Source organism: Halichoerus grypus, chromosome 11 (assembly GCF_964656455.1).
Source record: "Halichoerus grypus chromosome 11, mHalGry1.hap1.1, whole genome shotgun sequence".
NCBI lineage: Eukaryota > Metazoa > Chordata > Mammalia > Carnivora > Phocidae > Halichoerus > Halichoerus grypus.
In genome coordinates this window covers 74016107-74035344 of record NC_135722.1, presented here as the reverse complement: position 1 = coordinate 74035344, position 19238 = coordinate 74016107, and the positions used below count along the sequence as shown (strand labels likewise).

Sequence of the window (19238 nt, the reverse complement as noted above, 5' to 3'; positions counted from 1 at the left end):
TTCTGCTCCCACAATATATTTTCTCCTGGTCTAATAAAATATGGTTATTAGACATGATGAAGACTAGAGAGAGTCCTAAGACTCTCCTAAGAGAGACTATTGATTTCAATAACAGAACTCAGACTAAAATGTGCATGTGTATCTCATATAAAAACGTGTGTGTATATATACAATTTGTACAAGAAGTTTTAGAAGGATACTTAAAACTGTAAGGGTTGAGGTAAGGAAGCTGAGGAACAAGAGGCAGCACTTTTGCTTTTTATCAAATTCAGAACTGTAAAAATGCAAACAGCATTATTCTATTATTGAAATGAATACACAGAGAAACAGAAGCTGTAACACTGGGAATGGGTGAGGACAGCAGTGGAGACATACCAAGAGCTGCTAGGCACAATTTCCAAGGAAAGTGGATGTAAACCATGGAAAAGTATTTTCTAACTTAATCATACCCTCAGTATTTTCTGTAGTAAATATCTGAGCTGTAGCATGAGCCAAATGAGGATCCGGTTGCTGGTTCGGGCTTATGTTAGACGAATTCAGGCTGGTTCTCAGTGCTGTAAAGGAAACTGTGCTTTTGGACGCTACAACAGCATGGTGGCTTTCACATGAAGAATCTGAGTTCTGATGGAAAACAACAGGGAAAGGCTGACATACTGATTATTACCAATTGGATCAATAGTCATGTTCCTATGATACTACTCTTCCTTAATTACCACTTTACTTTCACACTAATAATTTGCTTATTTAAACCCAATTCTTCCATTTCAGTCAATATGAAAGAGACTTAAAAAAAAATTATTTAGAAAACAATTGCAAATTAACCAGATAGTTTAGAATGCGACAAGATCACTTTCTTTTTCTTTCTTTCTTTCTTTTTTTTTAAAGATTTTATTTGTCAGAGAGAGAGCACAAGCAGGGGGAGCGGCAGGCAGAGGGAGAAGCAGGCTCCCCGCTGAGCATGGAGCCAGATGTGGGACTCGATCCCAGGACCCTGGGATCATCACCTGAGCCGAAGGCAGCTGCTTAACTGACTGAGCCACCCAGGCACCCCGACAAGATCATTTTCTAAAGGCAGGAACTATTACGTAGGACAGCCTGGGATGTCTACAGAAAGACCGAGGTTTGAATCTCAGCTGCTTTACTATAATAGGAAGAGGCTTTAAATTTTGTAAAATTAGTAATAAAAAAAACAAAAATATTCTTGAGCCTTATATGGATTATACTCATTAGCTGGAGATAAGGCTGACAGGACAAAATTCTAGTATAGCCGGTTTTCAATCTTGGTTCCACATTATAATTGCTTGGGGAGCTCAAAAAAAGTTTTCTGATAATCTAAGCACTCCTAGAGATTCTGATTTAATTGGTCTGGGTACAGCCTGGGCATTGGGATTTTTAAAAGCTTTCCACGTGATTCTAATCGGCAGCCAAGGAAAAGAACCATTGTTCTGTTCTAACAGAAGAAAAGATAAACTGGTTTTGGAAATTCAAACAATGAAGCACAACAATGAAGCATCTACATTAATATACCTGGTAGGGGCGCCTGGGTGGCTCAGTCGTTAAGCGTCTGCCTTCGGCTCAGGTCATGATCCCAGGGTCCTGGGATCAAGCCCCACGTCAGGCTCTCTGCTCAGCGGGAAGCCTGCTTCTCCCTCTCCCACTCCCCCTGCTTGTGTTCCCTCTCTCGCTGTGTCTCTCTCTGGCAAATAAATAAAAAAAAAAAATCTAAAAAAAAAAAAAAAAATAAATAAATAATATACCTGGTAAAAGTCTCTGCTGTCTTGAGAAATCCCAGAGTATGATGATGATATATCAAAATCTGGATGTGGTTCTAAGGGTTTAAATAGCTGACGATGCAAATTTGGAAAAGTGTGTTCCAATTCTGGGAAGTCAAGGTCAACTGTTGCAATTTTGAGAAAAAAAAGATAAAATTTAATTTTAGGTAACTGCAATTTAACAAAATTACTTCCATTTTTTTTTTTTATTGCCAGCAGATGCTTTCAAATTGAGTCCTATCATTACATCCCACATACAAAAAAATAAGGATACTGAATGACCAAAACCTTTGGCAAAGTTTCCATTTTTACTAGCTCCAAAGTCTTATGAAGTTAATTAGAAGAAGCCACTATGATCACTGCTTTGCTATAAGCTTTGTTATTCTTATTTCGTTTTGGCATCAATGATTTAAAAAAAGAAAAAAGAAGAAAAGTTCCTGTATAGGGTGTTACTATGGGCCAGGCATTGTACTTCATGTGTACTATCTCATTTAATCTCCAACAGCCCCCTTTTTAACAGAAGAGGAAGGAGTAAGCAACATGCTCACTGTCTCACAGCTAATAAATGATCAAACTAGGGACTCAAGGTCTGATCTCATTCTCAATATTGGCAATGCTGCCTCAGCTGTTACAGCTAACTTTGCAATGGTAAAGGGAGGTCTGTTCATCTCCGCTACATGTTCTTCAGTCTAATTCATTCCAGACCCCCCCTCTCTCTGAATGCCCTGTTTTCCATGTATCGTGTCAGAACTGCCACAGCAGGCCAAAGAGACATGAAGCTCAAACAATCATTCCTTAAAACAAAAAGGATGAAAGGTTATATAAAAGCACTGTTCAAAATAATTTTATCCTCAAGTCTGTTTTTTCAGTCATCAAATTTGCTTCATTTATGTGCTTGTCTATCATCCGCTGCGTATGTGTCTTACCAGGTGTAAACTTTTCCACCGCAGGCAACAGAGGTTGATGAACTTCCCGAGAGTCCTGCCTTTGATAAAGAACTTGCGATGAAGGAAGTATAGAACTTAAAATACCTCTTTCCTCTTCTTTACCAGTGGTAGATTCTTGTTCCCTGGGGTCCACATGCTCTGAAAATGACCCTGAAAAATGAGTTCAATGAAAATACTGAATGGCTGGGCACTTTCTTAGAGACAAGTTTTGGTAGACAGGCAAAGGATCAGAGCAACTGATGAAGGATCAGAGCAATTAAGAAATCTGCTCAGATAGGTTCCCACTGAATGGGAAAATGTGACAATAGCAGATAATTCTGAAAATGTTGTTGGAGAACCACAGAGAATCCCTGTGGTCTGCAGGCCTGTGACTTCCAGTAATGTAGAGTATCATACTGCCCATTATCCTCTCAGGTATGAACAGTTTACTTTTGAGATTTAAAGAAACAAGCCCTCTCAGCACATTGTGACAAGCTCTCAATGTTTGCTCTCACCACTGTACTGACCTCAACTGATGCTGGTCTTTCAGTTTATTTACAAACATTTTGACTTTATTACCTGGATCTGTAAGGCTCAGATCTGTGTTTTCGTAACTTAAAAAGCTCCCAGTAGAAACAGTTACTGATGATAATGGCTCATGATAAATCTCTTCTGTGTCAGCCTAAAAATGAAGGGGAATGTTAGACCACAATGTAGGAAGTAACAGCTAGAAAAAAACCCAAATCAGTGACATTAGCAGTTATCAATTCTGAGCTCAGATCAAGTGTAGAAACCTTCATAGTTGTAAAGGTCAGTAATAAAACCTTTTCATCATTGCTCAGAACTCATTAGTCTCACACACACACACATCCCCCCATCTCATTTATCAAGTCTTTAGTTATACACACACAATCACCTTTACACACACACACACACACACACACACACACACACACACCCTCCAGACATAAGCCCTTATCGTTCTAAGTTACTTTTGCTTCTCAGAACTAGAGAGATCATGCATCAGGTAGACTGGAAGGTCTTCTGATGCTCAGATTTGGCTATTTTCATCATTGATCCACTTCAGTAAGAGCAGATCTCAGAGAACACAGACTTCAATATTTCACAACTTCTGTAAACTAAAAGACAACATTAAACCAAACAGCTCTAACAATGGAGTACATATTAAGACACTACTAACATTATCCGGCTTCACAGTTGGACTCAGATATGCATGTTCTTCCTCCACAGCATGGCTTAATACAGCATGATTCTCAGCCACAGCCTCCTTGACCTTGACTGAAATTGGGGGGGGGGGTAGTTTAGATTATTATAAGTCAAATTCTTAGCACCAGAGGATATCATTTCTATTTTCTTACAGTTTTCTTTCATATCTTGCTTTGTAGAATTGCCTTATCTTAGACCAAAAAGAAACATAAACATTCATTTTATTACTCATTAAAAACATTTCCTAGTCAGCACAATATGCTTTTCCCTGGAAAACTGTAGTTGTTATTATTCTACAAAGAGGAAATTACCAGTATGATGAGAAATGCTTTTTTTTTTTTTTAAGATTTTATTTATTTATTCAACAGAGAGAGACACAGTGAGAGAGGGAACACAAGCAGGGGGATTGGGAGAGGGAGAAGCAGGCTTCCCACTGAGCAGGGAGCCCGATGTGGGGCTCGATCCCAGGACCCTGGGATCACGACCTGAGCCGAAGGCAGACGCTTAACGACTGAGCCACCCAGGCGCCCCAGGGAAATGCTTTTGTTATTAAGTGAAGCAAGAGTATTCTATCATTAATACAGTATGATGTCAAAGTTGAGGAAAATGCATATAAAAAAAGGCAATATATAAAAATTATTTGGTCTCACTTAAGAATTCAGGTATTCTGAGTTAATTTTTCTCTTACTTCAAGAGCCAACATTTATGGGAAAGCTAGTCAAAGTGTACAGTTATCTGTGGCTCTGAAAGAGAATAAAATTAAAACTGTGCCACCAAATATATAAACTAAAAATGTGTGTCTCCTTATCACCATGATTTTATTAAGAGACATCATACACATTAAAAGTATGTTTCTTAAATGTTTTGGTAAGAAATGTTTTCTCCAAGACCCAGGACACACATGTACCTGTACGTATATAAAATAATATCTATATTATGGATAATGAGGCAGAAACAAAGCTAATACTGAATGTTATATATTAAGTACAATGTGTTTTCAATCATTTTTTACTGTCTTCTACTTCATTAAAAATATTATTTTGACCTAATTGATATAATCAATAAACTGTTACTTGGTTTCTTCTATACAAACTAAAATTTTCAATAAAGAAACTAAGATATGGTGAAATTGTACAGTAAGTTATTTTTTCCTAGGCAGCTCATTTCAAAAGCTAGTTGGGGAGATAAGTTAATCTGGGGTTTATCCATTCATAATCATAACTATACTGTTATCTGTAACATACCAAGAAGATTCCCCCAGGGGGAAGATTTGGGTAGAGTAAGAGGTAAGAAAATAAAAGTAAGAAGGGAACAAGGTCTTCTCTTTTGGAGAAATGTTGCAGAATTCAGTGGACAGGTCCCTGAAAGAGCTGGAAGAGAAACAAGTATCAGTGGTTTGGAAAGGACTCACTGATACAAGGGGCCCGTTATGAGATTACTGAAAAGGGGAAGTAGCATCATGAAAGCAATGCCTTGAACAGAGTCATCTTCCCATGATACGCAAGAATTTCCTGCTTTCCTTCCGAAGCAAAGCACCATTTCCCACCTTCCTAAAAAAGCAAAGGGTACAGAGCTTGAAGTTAGTGATACCACCATAAGAAATCAGGCTGAGGTGATGAGGACCTGAATAAAGAGGAAGGGAGGGAACAGAGAAGAAGTAACAAAGCTGGCACCCTCTTTTCTAAGACAGAAACAATGGATGATTATGAGAAAGAAAAAGCAGCCCCGAGCTGACCTGGCACAATCAGCGAGGCTTTAGTGTTCTCCTGCTAAACATGAACAATTTCACAGAATACCAATAACAGGAAAGGCTACCCTGTGACTATGATGGATCAAGACAAAAATCAGGCCACCGGCACTCATGTCTAAACACAGACAAAACCAGGAGTATTATCCAAACCATAAAAATGACCAAGCGTCTCCTTATCTTGGCCTGAATTGAGACAAAAAGTGTGATTTGATGTATTTTTATTTTTTTTTTTAAAGATTTTATTTATTTATTTGAGAGAGAGAGAATGAGAGACAACACATGAGAGGGGGGAGGGTCAGAGGCAGAAGCAGACTCCCTGCCGAGCAGGGAGCCCGATGCGGGACTCGATCCAGGGACTCCAGGATCATGACCTGAGCCGAAGGCAGTCGCTTAACCAACTGAGCCACCCAGGCGCCCATTTGATGTATTTTTAATGTCAAATACAATAAGGAACAATTTAAAAAATATTATTTATTAGAGAGAGAGAGAATTAATCGCAAGCACATTCTGTGCTGAGCATGGAGCCCGACGCAGGGCTTGATCCCACGACCTGAGATCATGACCTGAGCTGAAACCAAGAGTCAGATGTTTAACCGACTGAGCCATCCAAGTGCCCCGAGAATGATGATTTATAATAAAAGCTATATGTGCTCATTATGATTTCAGAAAGCACCAAAAGTTATAAAGAAGGTAAATTCCTCCTTTTCCTACCACTCATAAGCAACCACTTACTGCACTTTGGTGTTTTCTTTCTTGCTTTTTTTTTATATGAGTAACTGCTTCTTCTTTACTAGTTATAGCTTTCATAAGCCTCACTCCATTATTCCCACCTCCTGGATAATTCCTAAATGGAACTGCCCCTGCTTCCTGATAACATCCAACACTCATAAGTAGTGCCCCACTTTCTTGAAGCCTCTCCCAAATCACCTAATACAAGCCCAAATCTTACAGTAAGTCCTTTCTAATACCTGCACTGAGACACCTCCCAGTTCCCTGTTGTGAGCATTCTACCTGATTGGAACAAGTCAGAGCTTGTTCTCAGCTCTGTTCAACTATAGGTAAATTCCTGGTCCTCTTTGGCTAGAGGACACCAACAGTAGACTAAAAAGAAGTACAGGTATCCACTGGCTAAATCTAAAAGAATGATAACAGTTTTATTTTAAATTGTTGGCTCTCCCTTGTCTCTCATTCTATTAAACTATAGTGACAGCAAAAATAGAAAGAAATCTGGTTAGAAAAGGTAACTGCTTAAAAGATACTTTGGAACTAATGCAGCAGTATGAATTAGAACTATGCTTTGTAGGGTAAGCAGTATTACAGACATGAAACAGTTTGTTATATATGTGCAGAAATTCAAAAGGGGAAAAAAATTAATACTGGTTGTGTTTGGGAGGCAGGATTAAGTGATTTTAAGTTTTTTCCTGGTAACTCTCTTTTCCAAATATTTTAAAGTAAACATAAAGCATGTCATTTAGAATGCTACAGAATATTTTAAAGATAATATTTAATAGTATTAAATTAAATATGGACTGCTACAAATAGGCTTAAGTACAAAATTTGTGGAGGTTGCCAACGGTGAAAACCTCATACCCTCATATACTTCCTATTAGCATTTATTTAGTAAAATAATTTAAAAGCAAAATTACTATTCTCTAAATAAACTTCACTTCCTCATTCAGCTTTTTGTGTAAAGAAATAATATGTGCTTTTTGTAAAAAAGAAAAAAAAAAACTATAATACATGAACATATAAAATAGAAAGTGAAACCCAGCCTCCAACAAAGGTAAACCCGTACCAACACTTTGGTGATTATCATTCCAGACAATTTTCAATGCATAAAGATAGGTTTTACTCCTTTCATTTAACAAGTACACAGAACCACATGCTCCAGACGCACCATAATGATTCTATTACCAACAGTCACTAAAGCTATTCACCATTTCTCATTACAAATTACACTACAGTAAATATCTTTTGTCCACATACCCTTGTGCACAGCAATTCCATTGCCTATTTCTCTCTCTCTCACCTGCTTCCTTGGAGTCATCACCACAGACGTTCTCCTGGGCAATGGGGTAAAGACAACCAAATGCATCACAGTTCAGTGGGCTCCCTAAGAAACTTTGTTCTCGGCTTATTGAGACTCTTAGAGGGTCCCTGTCTTGATAAAAATCTGGTTTACCTGGGAGGAAGAAAAGATGGACTCATTAGATTTTCACTTATGTTTCTAGAGTTAGTAGTTAAAACGAAAGTGGCAATTTAGATTGCAGGTAAAAATCTATGTAGCAAGAAAATAATAACCGCTTATCTTTCACACAGGCCTTTAAATTATTTCACTTCGATTTTACTAACTTTTTAATGATAGTCCCACTTCCAACACCAGATAATACTTCAGTATTGACTAATCACAGAAAAAAATGCCTGGAGAATTTACTAACCATGAATAGTATTATAAGGTGTAGTCTGTGTTCATAAAATAGAGTCAAAAATAGCCGCAGCTAATCTGTGGTATAAGAAATCAAGGTAGAGGTTTAACCTGGAGAGAATGGACAGACTGTAATTGGGAGGACACAAGGGGAGGGTTTGTGGAGTTCTCTAAGGTTCTAGTTCTTGACCTGAGTGGTGGCTACATAGGGGTGGTTATTACAGCGGTAATCACTGAAATAAACACTTGCAATTTGTGCACTTCTCTGAATGTTATACTTTGATACAAAAATAACAAGTAAGGAAACAGAGGAGTGGGAGATACCCAAAGTAGAAGCTAGTCTATCTACTGTGCACAACCCAAGCAAAGCTTGGCAATTCAAGGCACCAGGTATTCCATAAGGAAAGTGTACACCAGGGAACGAAAGACAGGGAGAATGTTTAGAATGTACTTGGAAGAGATCCATCCCATCTCCTAAGATCCCTGTCCCTCAACATCATCCCCACAGAAGACTAAAGGTTTATTCTCTGGAGAAACTGAATCCAGTACACTCGGAAAACAGGGGGCTCAGCACCAAAAGGAAGCAACGGTGGAAAGAAGGGAGGATGCCATGAGGTAATCAGGGGTATTCAAGTCTGCACCTCAATGCAGATCCCCCCAGGTTTGGCTCCATAATAGCAACAGCCAGACTTGTATCAAGCTCGGAGGATCTTTTCCTAAAGAAACTAAACTGTGAACTGCCTCAAGGAAAAGAACTCCAGATATTAAATTGAGGGTACCCAATGAGAAACCTCCTTTTCTAATGAAGTTCAGCAGGAAACAAGGCCCCTGCTTACAAAATTCCTACCTAGCCTTTAGCATCCCACTCAAATATGCAAGACGTTAGAGAAAAGCCTCTAAAAAATGAGAAACAACAAAAAAGGAACAAAAGAATTCAGACAAACGGAGAAAATACAGGAACCCAAACAAAACATTATATATATTCAACGCAGGTAATACGTTGCACCCCTGAGAAAACAGCAGGATGCTATGAAAAAGGAAGAAAAACAAAACAAAACCAGGAAAAGAGCAAACTTTTAGAAACTGCAATTTGACAGTCAAAATGAAAATTCTTAAGTTAGAAAAAAAAATTGAGGAAATTCTTCCAGAAAGAAAAACCAAAAGCAGAAGAGATGAGCTAGAGAGGAAAACTGGAGGGTCAATAGAGATCAGTATCTCTCAACACGACTTAGGAGCCTATAGCTATTAGCTTTCCTTCTACATGCCTCCTTCCCCTCCTACCACCACGAAATATTAACTACAGATACGCTGTTTAACTTTTTATGTACACCTGTGCTTTGGTACAAAAAGATAGTAAGACTTTTCACCTCCCCAAGAACCAATTCTCATCCTCTTCGGAAGCAGTAACACCCTTATTGAGAATGCACGACAGAGCTCCCCAACTTTCAAGTGGAAGGTGTTTCACAGAGAAACTGGTGTGATCTCACCTTCTATTACAGGTATGTGAAAGAAGTATTAGTGTGAGAAGACAGATATTTAACAAACTTTAAGCAAATAAAAGGAGACAATTTACTATACAAGAAAGTTGTACAAAAAAAGGGAACAGAGTTTCACTGTCCTAGCAGTGAAAAACATTTACACATTAGCATGATGGTAATTTAGCTTAATTTTTCCTAAAATTCATTGCCAACTCTTGTGGTAAATATAAGAAGAAATACATAAAAGACTTGAAAAGTGGCTGCCTCTGGTAAGGTTAAGGGGTGAAGGGTGGGTAGGGGCAGGAAAAAAAATGCTGTTTCATGTTATAACCTTTTAGCACTATTTGCCTTTTAAAACCATTTGCCTGTAATATTTTGACTAAAAGTATTATCCAAAGAAGTGTGATAAAGGCTAGGATAAAAGCTCCAAAGATCCAGGAGAAGGATACTTGATAGTTCAGGCCCAGTTTACCAGAGAAGGGGCCCTTAATCAGCCCCACCCGGAGGAACAAGAGCATGAAGGGCCTAGCAGGTGAAGCTGGAGACTGAGACTCAATTTAGACTTATTCCTTGAATCGAACAGAAGCCCAATGAAGAGTTTCAAACAGGGACATGCAGAGAGAGCTTACTCAGAATGTACCACGGGAAAATTAGAGTATAGCGAGACTGGAAACAGGAAGACATGGGGAGCTGTAGTAGCCACTTGAGAGAGAACTGATAGCCTGCATTCCTGAGTGGGAGCGAGAACAAGTGGACAGAGGCCCAAGCTGAACAAGGAGAACTGAGAATTGGTGATTTTTATTGGGTGTCGGAGAGATAAAGACAAGGGCAGTGTTAAGATTTACATCTAAGTACTTGCCCTGAAAAAAGAAGGCTCAAGGATAAGGAGGTGGTGGTGAAGGGTGAGCTATATGATACATAGTTTTCCCTTTGAGACAAGATGACATTTTTGCAATCACAAACATAACTCATTAAATCATAGGAATAAAAAAAAAATCATGGGAATCAATGGTGAGAATTTCCCAGGGTGCATTCTGAATTAGGGAAAGCACTAATTCCCAAACAGCTGTGGTTTGCCAAAGTTACAACTTCCATAAGACATAATAAGGAAGCAGAAAGGGGACTGATTCTTACGAGTTACTCTGAATCTCTACCTTCCTTAATTCTTTCAGTCAGAAACAAAGGTACAATATTTTATGGCTTAAGACCAAAGCAGCTGTTAATACTGCACTTCTACGTACTTTTCTAGTGACAAAGCCAATTTTCCCCCTTAAAAAAGGATGTACTTTGATAAATTTGATCAATTACTTGAGTCTGAATTCTAAAAATAATTATGAAATTCAAATAGGGCTATTTACTGAAGATCGCAGGGAGGACTTTTCCTAGATAATTGCATCTAGGAAGAAGTAGAGAGAAGAAATATAGTTGTAACTATCTTTAAAGCCAGGATTTTAAGCATAATAATTATCCTATAAAAAATACAAGAAAACAGCAGTGAAGCTAATGAAGTAGAAAAGCAGCAAAGAAGAAAAGAAAACACAGAGTTACTCCTAAAGAAACAGGTTTAGAAAGAAGGCAGATACGAAAGGAAGCAGAGGGAAGCAAGAGTGTCAGAAGCAGAGGATACTGAAGAATTTTTGTCTACAGTAAACAGATTTTCACCATTTACGAGAAGAAACTAGTCACTTAATGCCACATTTAAGTCCACATTTTAAATACTGTTTATGTAAACCATTTTTTTCTTTCATGAATACTCACAGCCTGTTTCTTCAAGACAAAAAATTTAGCATCGTGAAAAAAACTATTAAAAAATCCTGTTTTATCAAACCATTTATTTACCTAGTACAGATGTTCTGCCACTTGCTGGTGACTCTACCTCTGCTATAGCACTGAGTTCATGCTGGTTCAAGTCCAATCCACATTTCACTTTTGCTACAGGGGGCTTTGAGGATCTCCTGCCCAGTTCTTTGTCCAGATGCTCACCTATCAAGTCAGTGACAGATTCAGGCATAGTACAAATCTGTTAGCATACTACAAGCTTTATTTCAGCCACCAGGTTGCTGAAGGTGAAAGTAAAGAATAATCAGGATAGTTACAATAAAAAAACGGAGTTATCTTACCACTTTGCTTGGCACCACTCTCTTCTGAAAGCAGCTGATTATCACCACAGTTGCTCCTACTCGCAAGACTAATGCCTTCCCGATCATCTCCTGCTAGGTCTTGGAGATGAGGAAGCCACTCTCTGAGCTTCTGAGTGTCTACATCACCTTCAGCTGTGGGCTTACTTATCTGAGAAAGTGGACAATTGAGGGTGGGGATGACACAAGATGAGGGATCATGTGAAGAATTCACCAGATGTGTATCATCCTTCTTAAATTAGAACCTCAACCAAGTATTTCCATCAAATACATTATTACAATTTTAGAGATTTAAAAAAATGCAAAATGCTTCTAATACAGAAAAGATGATACTTCCATTGAAAAGTATGGCCTTTCACAGGGCTTGGACTTAAAAACTTAGCCTCTACTGTGTCTTTTAGTAAGACATTATACTTGAGTACTCTTCCCTGCTTTTCTTTCCCCATTACTTTTCCTTAAAATGACCAGGAAATCCCTACAACTCAAAGCTCTCATGAACTCAACTCAGGCTTCTTTTGAATGTCAAAGGATTTATAGAATTCTATTTAAATCATAGATTCAGGAAGTGGCCTATTAAAATAAAATGGATAGATTCACATTCAGGAGAATATACTCATCTCCCCTACAGAGAAACCATGAATGTCAATGTGACCGTGCCAGAGTCTTCTCACCAACTCAATAACAAACAGCATGTCTAACTGCCCATCAGCCTAAAATCATGCCAGTTTTAGAACAGGTGGTGATATTGTCACTTACGGAAAAAGGTGGTACTAATTTTGATTCAAATACAAATGTCGACAAAGTGCTATACAGAAAGCACAAGACTTGCTATTTGCATAAAAGAAATTCTGCTAATTATTTTGCAATTTAATCTTTTTTTAAAAAAGATTTTATTTTTGCGAGAGAGAGCGTGCACGCATGTGCTCACGAGTGGAGGGGAAGGGGCAGAGGGAGAAGCAGATCCCCCCAACCCCCGCTGAGCAGGGAGCCCGACAGGGATCTGGATCCCAGAACCCCGGGATCATGACCTGAGCCGAAGGCAGATGCTTAACCGACTGAGCCACCCAAGTACCCTTGCAATTTAATCTCATGGTAAGCTCAAAGCCTTTATAAAAAAACTTCAAATGACAACCTGCATTTTTAATGGTGTTTGCATTTGGCTATGTCAAACTAAGGCTGAAATCAGTTGGGCTTCAAACAACTATTAACCTCATAAACACCATGCAAGGTAGAGTCAATTTTTATGTTTTAATTTCCAGTGTTTAAGGTAGAAAATTAAAGCAGTTAAGGTCAAACCATTTATTCTCAAATAACTGAGAATTTATTTAGACGTGAGATTAAAAAAAATATCTAGCTTGTCTGAGTCGGGTTACCTCTATTAATTTAATTTCTAGGTATTCAAGTTTAATACATACCTGATTGTATTTAAAGAAATCCTTCAAAGTCTCTTGATGTTTCTGTATCTGCTGCTGCAATGCTGTTTGTCTCTGTACAAGCAATTCTTCTTGGGCTTTTTGGCTATATTGCAGAACTTTCTTTTGTAGATCCAGCTGCTTCTGAAGTCCTAGGTTATCTTGCTGAGTTAAGACAGGTTGTGAAAAACACACAAGTCTATCTTGAAATCTGGGGATCATGGAATTGCTTGAGGGAGCTGCATGTTCATTCTTAGATGAATACAATTCACCATGGTTTTTAGATTTAACTTCAGCAAAAGGCAGTGGAATAAATGAATGCTCGCTTTCTGTGGGTAAAAACAAAGAGGGAATAGCATGCTCGGCAGATTCACTTTCAGTCAATTTTGTTTGTTTGTTTAACAGCAGTTCTTCCCGGTCCTTCTCGTTAGAATGCACCACTTCCCTCTGTAAGTCCAACGGTGCTGTCAAAGTATCTTGCAGAGGCAGAACAGGTAGTGATGAACTTGAAAGTCTATCCTGGGATGCTGGGATCTCAGGATGACTTGAGGGAACAGTACTGTTACTTCTGGTTGCAAGAGGCTTTTGGGTTCTTTCAGAGTCAGCAACAGGTGGTGCTCCCTGGGATAATGATGAAGAGCTAATCTGCTCAGATGATACCCTTTTCTCCAATTTACTTAGTCTTTGCAAAAGTACTTCTTCTTGGACTTCCTGTCTAGATCGAATGGCTTTCCTTTGTATTTCTAACTGCTCTTGAAGTACTTTCAAATCACCCCGGGGAAGCTGGACAAAATGCTCAGAAGATAACTCTTCCTCAAATTTATACTGTCTGGGCAAAACCAATTCTTTCTGGGTTTTCTTGCCACACGGAAGGGAATTTCTTTGTGCATACAAGTGTTCCTGTTGAAGTGCAATCAAGTGATCTTGCTGAGGTAAAATAGGCTGTGATAAACCTAAAAGCCCATCAGGCAATCCTGGTGTCTCAGAATGTCTTGAGGAACCTGTATTATCACTCTTAGTTGAAAATGGTTCTTGGATTCTTCCGGATTCACTAAGAGGTGATGAAGCAAATGAATGCTGTACAACTGGGAGTAGGAAGGAAGAGGAGCCAACCTGCTCAGGAGCTATTCTTTGCTTCCACTCACTCTGTTTGTGCAAAAGTAATTCTTCCTGAGCTTCCTGTCTAGATTGAACGATAGCTTCTCTCTGTGTAGCTAACCTTTCTCCAAGCGCCTTCAAATTATCTTGTTGAGGCCGAATAAGTTGTGATATCCTCAAAAGCCTATCCTGCAATTGTGGGATCTGAAGATGGCTTGAAAGATTTTTACTATCACTCTCTGTTGAAGGAGGCTCCTGCGTTGTACCAGATTCAGCAGAAGGTAACGAAGTAAATGAAGGCTGTCCTACCTGGGGTCTGAATGAGGAGTCAGTTTGTTCCGAAGATACATTTCCTTGGGTTTTCTGGCTAAAATGAAGGACCACCTTCTCTGTATCCAGCCATTCTTGGTGTTCCTCCAAGCTAAGCTGTGAAAATCCCAGAAGTCTTTCCTGAAATCTCGGAATCTTAGACTGGCTTAAGGCAACTGTACTGTCACTCTTGATTGGCATAAATTCCTGGAATCTTTCAGACTCAGCTACCTGGGACAGGGATAAAGAGGTGCCAGTCTGCTCAGAAGAAACTGTTTTTTCTAATTCATGTGGTTTGTGTACAAATTCCCGAGTTTCTTGTTCAGCACCAAGCATTACCCTGTGTGTGTGTGACTGTTCTTCAAGTGCTGTCAAATTTTCTTGCCGTGGCAGGTTATGCTGTGGGAAACCACGAGGCTCATCCTGAAATGCTGGGATTACCGGATGACTGGAGGGAAGAACACTCTCCTTTTCAGATAAATAAAAGTTCTGAATTCTTCTTGGCTCAGTTTTAGCAGAAGTTTGTGAAGTAACTAAAGATGGAGAAACCGCTGGTGGAAGTGAAGAACTCATTTGCCCAGACTTACTGTCTCCCAAATCCCTTTGTCTATGCAAAAGCAATTCTGCCTGGGTTTCCCGCCCGGCCTGAAGAGCATCCCTCTGTGTAGTCACCTGTTCTCGGAGCAACTGCAAACTATCATGTAGAGGTAGGAACTGCTGTAGGAAACTCAAAGACCCAACCTGAGATTTTTGGTCTTCAGACTGGCTTGAGAGAAGTCCCTTCGCACTCTCAGATGAAAACTGCTCCTGGATCTTTCTAGAATGAGTGCCAGCAGAAGGTAGTGAAGTAAATGTATGCTGAGCTATGTGAGAAGGGAGAGAAGGGGGTGCAGTCTGTTCAGACCATATTCTTCCATTCAATTCACTCTGTTTATGTACACATGATACTTCCTGGGCTTCTCGCCTCGCCTGAAGGCTGTCCCTCTGAATATTTAACTGTTCTTGGAGAAATTTAAAATTATCTTGCTGTGATAAGACAGGCTGTGAAAAACTCAAAAGCCTATCCGGAAGTCGTGGGAGCCCAAGATGGCCTGAGGGAACTGCAGTATCATCCCTGGTTGGAGAAGATTCCTGGACTCTCCCCGATTCGGCTCTGGCAGAAGGGAGTGTGGCAAATGAATCCAGAGATACTAATGGAAGGGAGACAGAGAGGCCAGTTTGTCCTTCCAATTCTTTCTGTTTGTACAAAAGCAATCGTTCCTGAGCTTCCTGTCTTGACCGAAGAACTTCCTTCTGTAGGTCTAACTGTTCTTGGAGAGCCTTCAAATTACCCAGCTGGGCTGTGATATTCTCTGAGGTTGGCAAAGACTTATCCTGCATTTGGCTGATTACAGAATGACTTACAGAAACTGCACTTTTGCTCATGGCTGAAAAGGATTCCTGGATTTTTCCAGATCCAACTGCAGCAGGCAGAGAACTAAAAGCATGCTCAGCTGACAGTGGTTGGAATGAAGAACGTTCAGTTAGGATGGAAGGTATACTTTCCTTGTTCTCTGAGAACCTTTGATGGGGATCTAAAGTTTGAAAAGTTGTTGCCCTAGATATTTCAGCTATTTCTTTAGGATCCTGTATTATTAGCAGCCTATCATGTGACAAAGGCTTTGAAAGTGTATGAGAATCTTTATGAACCAATTTATAGTCTCTCTGTTGTACTTCACTCTGTGAGAATTGCTTAGGCTGTTCCTGTGATTCCAAAGACTGCCTGGCTAAAACATCTGAAGTGATTACTTTGTCTGTTTCTACCTGTCTTTGCGGAAAGAGACTGTCTCTTGGAACCTGAAAATAATCTTGTTCTAATTTGGCGATCTGTATGGATGGTATAGGTTGATATTTGTTAGGACTCAACTTGGGTCTCTGACCTTGATCCCAATGCTCTGATACAACAGTGGGTCTTTGAGAATTCTGTGGCAGTACTGATATAACAGAATCAGGTATCAATGAAGTGGTTAACCCGGATGAGTACTTTCCTTTTAACATAGTCTGATATTCGAGTAATCGTTTCCTGGCTGTTTCAACAGACTGTCTGTGAAACCTAAAACAAGCACAAAAAACCAAAGATTATTCTTTCTTGATGAAAAAAATGCCCTATATTCTCAAGTGTCTACACATTAAATTTAACAAATAGCAATTTAGGTTTGGCCATTATCATGATGGAAAAAGAACAACATTCATATTGTTCTTTGGGAAACTTATATACTGTAGTTCGAAGGGAATCCTGATTAGATCTTCATATAAAACAAATAATAAATCCTGAAGAGGCAGCCACACAGTATATCACATATAAATTGTACCCTAGCTAATACCTGTTCTGCTGTAAAAGCTGATGTTGATAGTTACGAATCATCTGCCTATGATTATCTTCATCAGAAGTTACACTGTATGGTGCTGGAGCAGTGCCAACCTAATAAAAGACAAAGCTACTAATTAAAAGGCAAATCCAGAAACAAGAACTAAAGTATTTTATATAAACTGAAGTTCTACAACTGTAAACTTTCATACAGCTTTATTTTTCATAAAAAAGACTGGCACTTCCATTATTAAGAAATGAAGTAATCCACCATTCTCCTTTAGTGCCAAGTCCAAGAGCTCAACACACACATTATTTATAAATCAAGGTCACATATACTGGTACCCTTTAGAAACTGAAAGATGAAAGCCATTAGGTTTGTATAAGCTCATATATACATGTATCTATATCTACCTATATATGCACACACAGTGTTAAAAGAAAAAAATTACCAAATAAAAATTAGAAATGCATTTTACTTTCCTGAATGCTACGACTGCTCATATTTTCTTATCCCCCAGCAATCTATGCAGGGATGAGATTTCCTGCATCCTACCCCAGTCTGCTGTGTTCTTTGCCTTTTTTCTTCTTCCAGCTGAGCCTTGAAGCAATCAGTTTCTAATCTTAACTTCTGTTGTTCAATTTGTTCAAGTAATTCCAACTGCTTTTGCTTCTGCTCTTCTATTTCCATTATCTAAGTAACAAAAATACTACTATCTATTAACAACAAACTCAGACAAAAGAAAAGTTTATATGAATTACATTGACAAGAAACCGATCTCATCACCAAGAATACCAGTTACCTGAGAAGAAAGTGGTAATGTTTTATCTGTTACTGCCCCTGCCAGAAGGAGGAAGAGGGTGAGATGGGAAAGGGGGAAGGAGAAAAAGACAGGGAAGGAAAAAATAAACACATTAACTGTCCCCACTTCCTGTGGGAGCACGGTGAAACCTTGCTCACCACTCAAGACCCACCTCCAGAGAAGCAGCAAATGATGCTCAGCCAAATTCTGTGTTTGCATCTTTAAATTTACAGTGTTCTCAGCAAGAAAAATGACTGAAGAAATTAAATATCAAGGCCTCACAAATAATTTGACTTCTTAGGCATACCCATAAAGGAGTGCAGTTATCTAGAGGCCAAATAATACATGAGCAACATTCTGTGTCTTCTGTCAGGTGTGAAACAGACGGGAAGACAACGGCAGAGGGCTGACACATAAACTCTAGTATTACACCAACACACACACACACACACACACACACACACACACACACACACACACACAGAGATCCAAATAATTAGAACATGTCAGAGGAGCTCCACGCTTCCTAAGGACAGGGACTAGTCTGACTGGTCGTGTGCTAAATCCAGTACCTACTACAGTCCCTAGAACACACATAACACATAAATATATATATTTTTAAACTTTTTCTAAAGCTTTATTGAGAAATATTTCACATACCATAAAATTCACCCATTCAAAGTATTTACTTCAGCCTTTTTATATATTCACAGGGTTGTGCAAACATTACCACAAACTAATTTTAGGACTTTTTCAGTACCCCAAGAAGAAACCCCATACACACTAGCAGCCATTCCTCTTTCCTGCTTTCCCCTCATCCTTCCACCAGACTCAACCTTATCAATTATTAATCTACTTGCTGTCTCTAAGTACTTGCCTATTCTGGATATTAAAATAAATAAAATTATACAATATGTGCTCTTATGTGACCGCCTTCTTTCAGTTAGCATGTTCCCAGATTCCATCGATGTTGAAGCAGCAGACACATAAATATTTACTGAATAAGTAGAACAAGGAATATATGGGAAGTTTTATGAAGAGGAACACTTCTGCTACAGATAATGAAGAATGATCTTGTTTTCAAAATAAAAAATGTCTCAATCTGGTATTTTACCTATTCCTAATCAAGCAAGAGTGGCTACAGCTGAGTTCTTGTCTGCATCTTCCCTACTTTCCCCTCACTCATGGGAGCCACTGAACTTAGACCATTTACAGTTCTGTAGTACCTCTAGAACTACACTATCAATACAATAGTTACTAGCTACATGCGACTCTTAAAATTTAAATGAATTAAAATAAAACTGAAAATTCAGTTACTCAGTTATACTAGTCATATTTCAAGTATTCAATAGCCCATGCAGCTAGGAGGTACCATAACAGGACACAGATATGGAACATTTCCATAACCAGAGAAAGCTCTATTGGACAATACTGCTTTAGAATACTGATTAGAAAACACTCATCTGAGAAGAAATACTGGTTTACAGAATTCTTCCCAGCTGTATTTTCATAAAAACTATGACTATAAACTAGCTTAGTGACAATTAACATCT

The 19238-nt window shown here is 38.9% G+C and overlaps 1 protein-coding gene and 2 non-coding genes across 13 annotated transcripts in view; all 3 read right to left on the bottom strand.

Annotated features, from left to right (window-relative positions):
• The window catches only part of CEP295 (centrosomal protein 295), a 61281-nt gene that overhangs the window by 4101 nt on the left and 37942 nt on the right, over positions 1-19238 (bottom strand). For 9 of the 11 annotated variants that reach the window (XR_013442519.1, XM_078058691.1, XM_078058693.1 and 6 more), the window contains 11 exons: positions 17439-17576; positions 16899-16996; positions 13132-16627; positions 11699-11867; positions 11418-11561; positions 7705-7857; positions 3900-3997; positions 3278-3380; positions 2699-2869; positions 1758-1897; positions 450-621 (listed from right to left, as the gene is read on the bottom strand). Coding sequence is in view for 10 of the 11 variants with exons in the window: in XM_078058691.1 (XP_077914817.1) it covers positions 450-621; positions 1758-1897; positions 2699-2869; positions 3278-3380; positions 3900-3997; positions 7705-7857; positions 11418-11561; positions 11699-11867; positions 13132-16627; positions 16899-16996; positions 17439-17576 (4882 nt within the window). In the remaining variant the exon portion in view is untranslated. Of the gene's footprint in view, positions 1-449; positions 622-1081; positions 1528-1757; positions 1898-2698; positions 2870-3277; positions 3381-3899; positions 3998-7704; positions 7858-11417; positions 11562-11698; positions 11868-13131; positions 16628-16898; positions 16997-17438; positions 17577-19238 lie in introns of those variants that run through there. The other 2 variants (XM_078058701.1, XM_078058694.1) reach the window with 2 other exon arrangements.
• Positions 3469-3538, bottom strand: LOC118543542 (small nucleolar RNA U2-30). The gene has a single exon (XR_004921124.1). It is a non-coding gene; the product is annotated as a small nucleolar RNA U2-30 (small nucleolar RNA).
• On the bottom strand, positions 3698-3777 carry LOC118543543 (small nucleolar RNA U2-19). The gene has a single exon (XR_004921125.1). It is a non-coding gene; the product is annotated as a small nucleolar RNA U2-19 (small nucleolar RNA).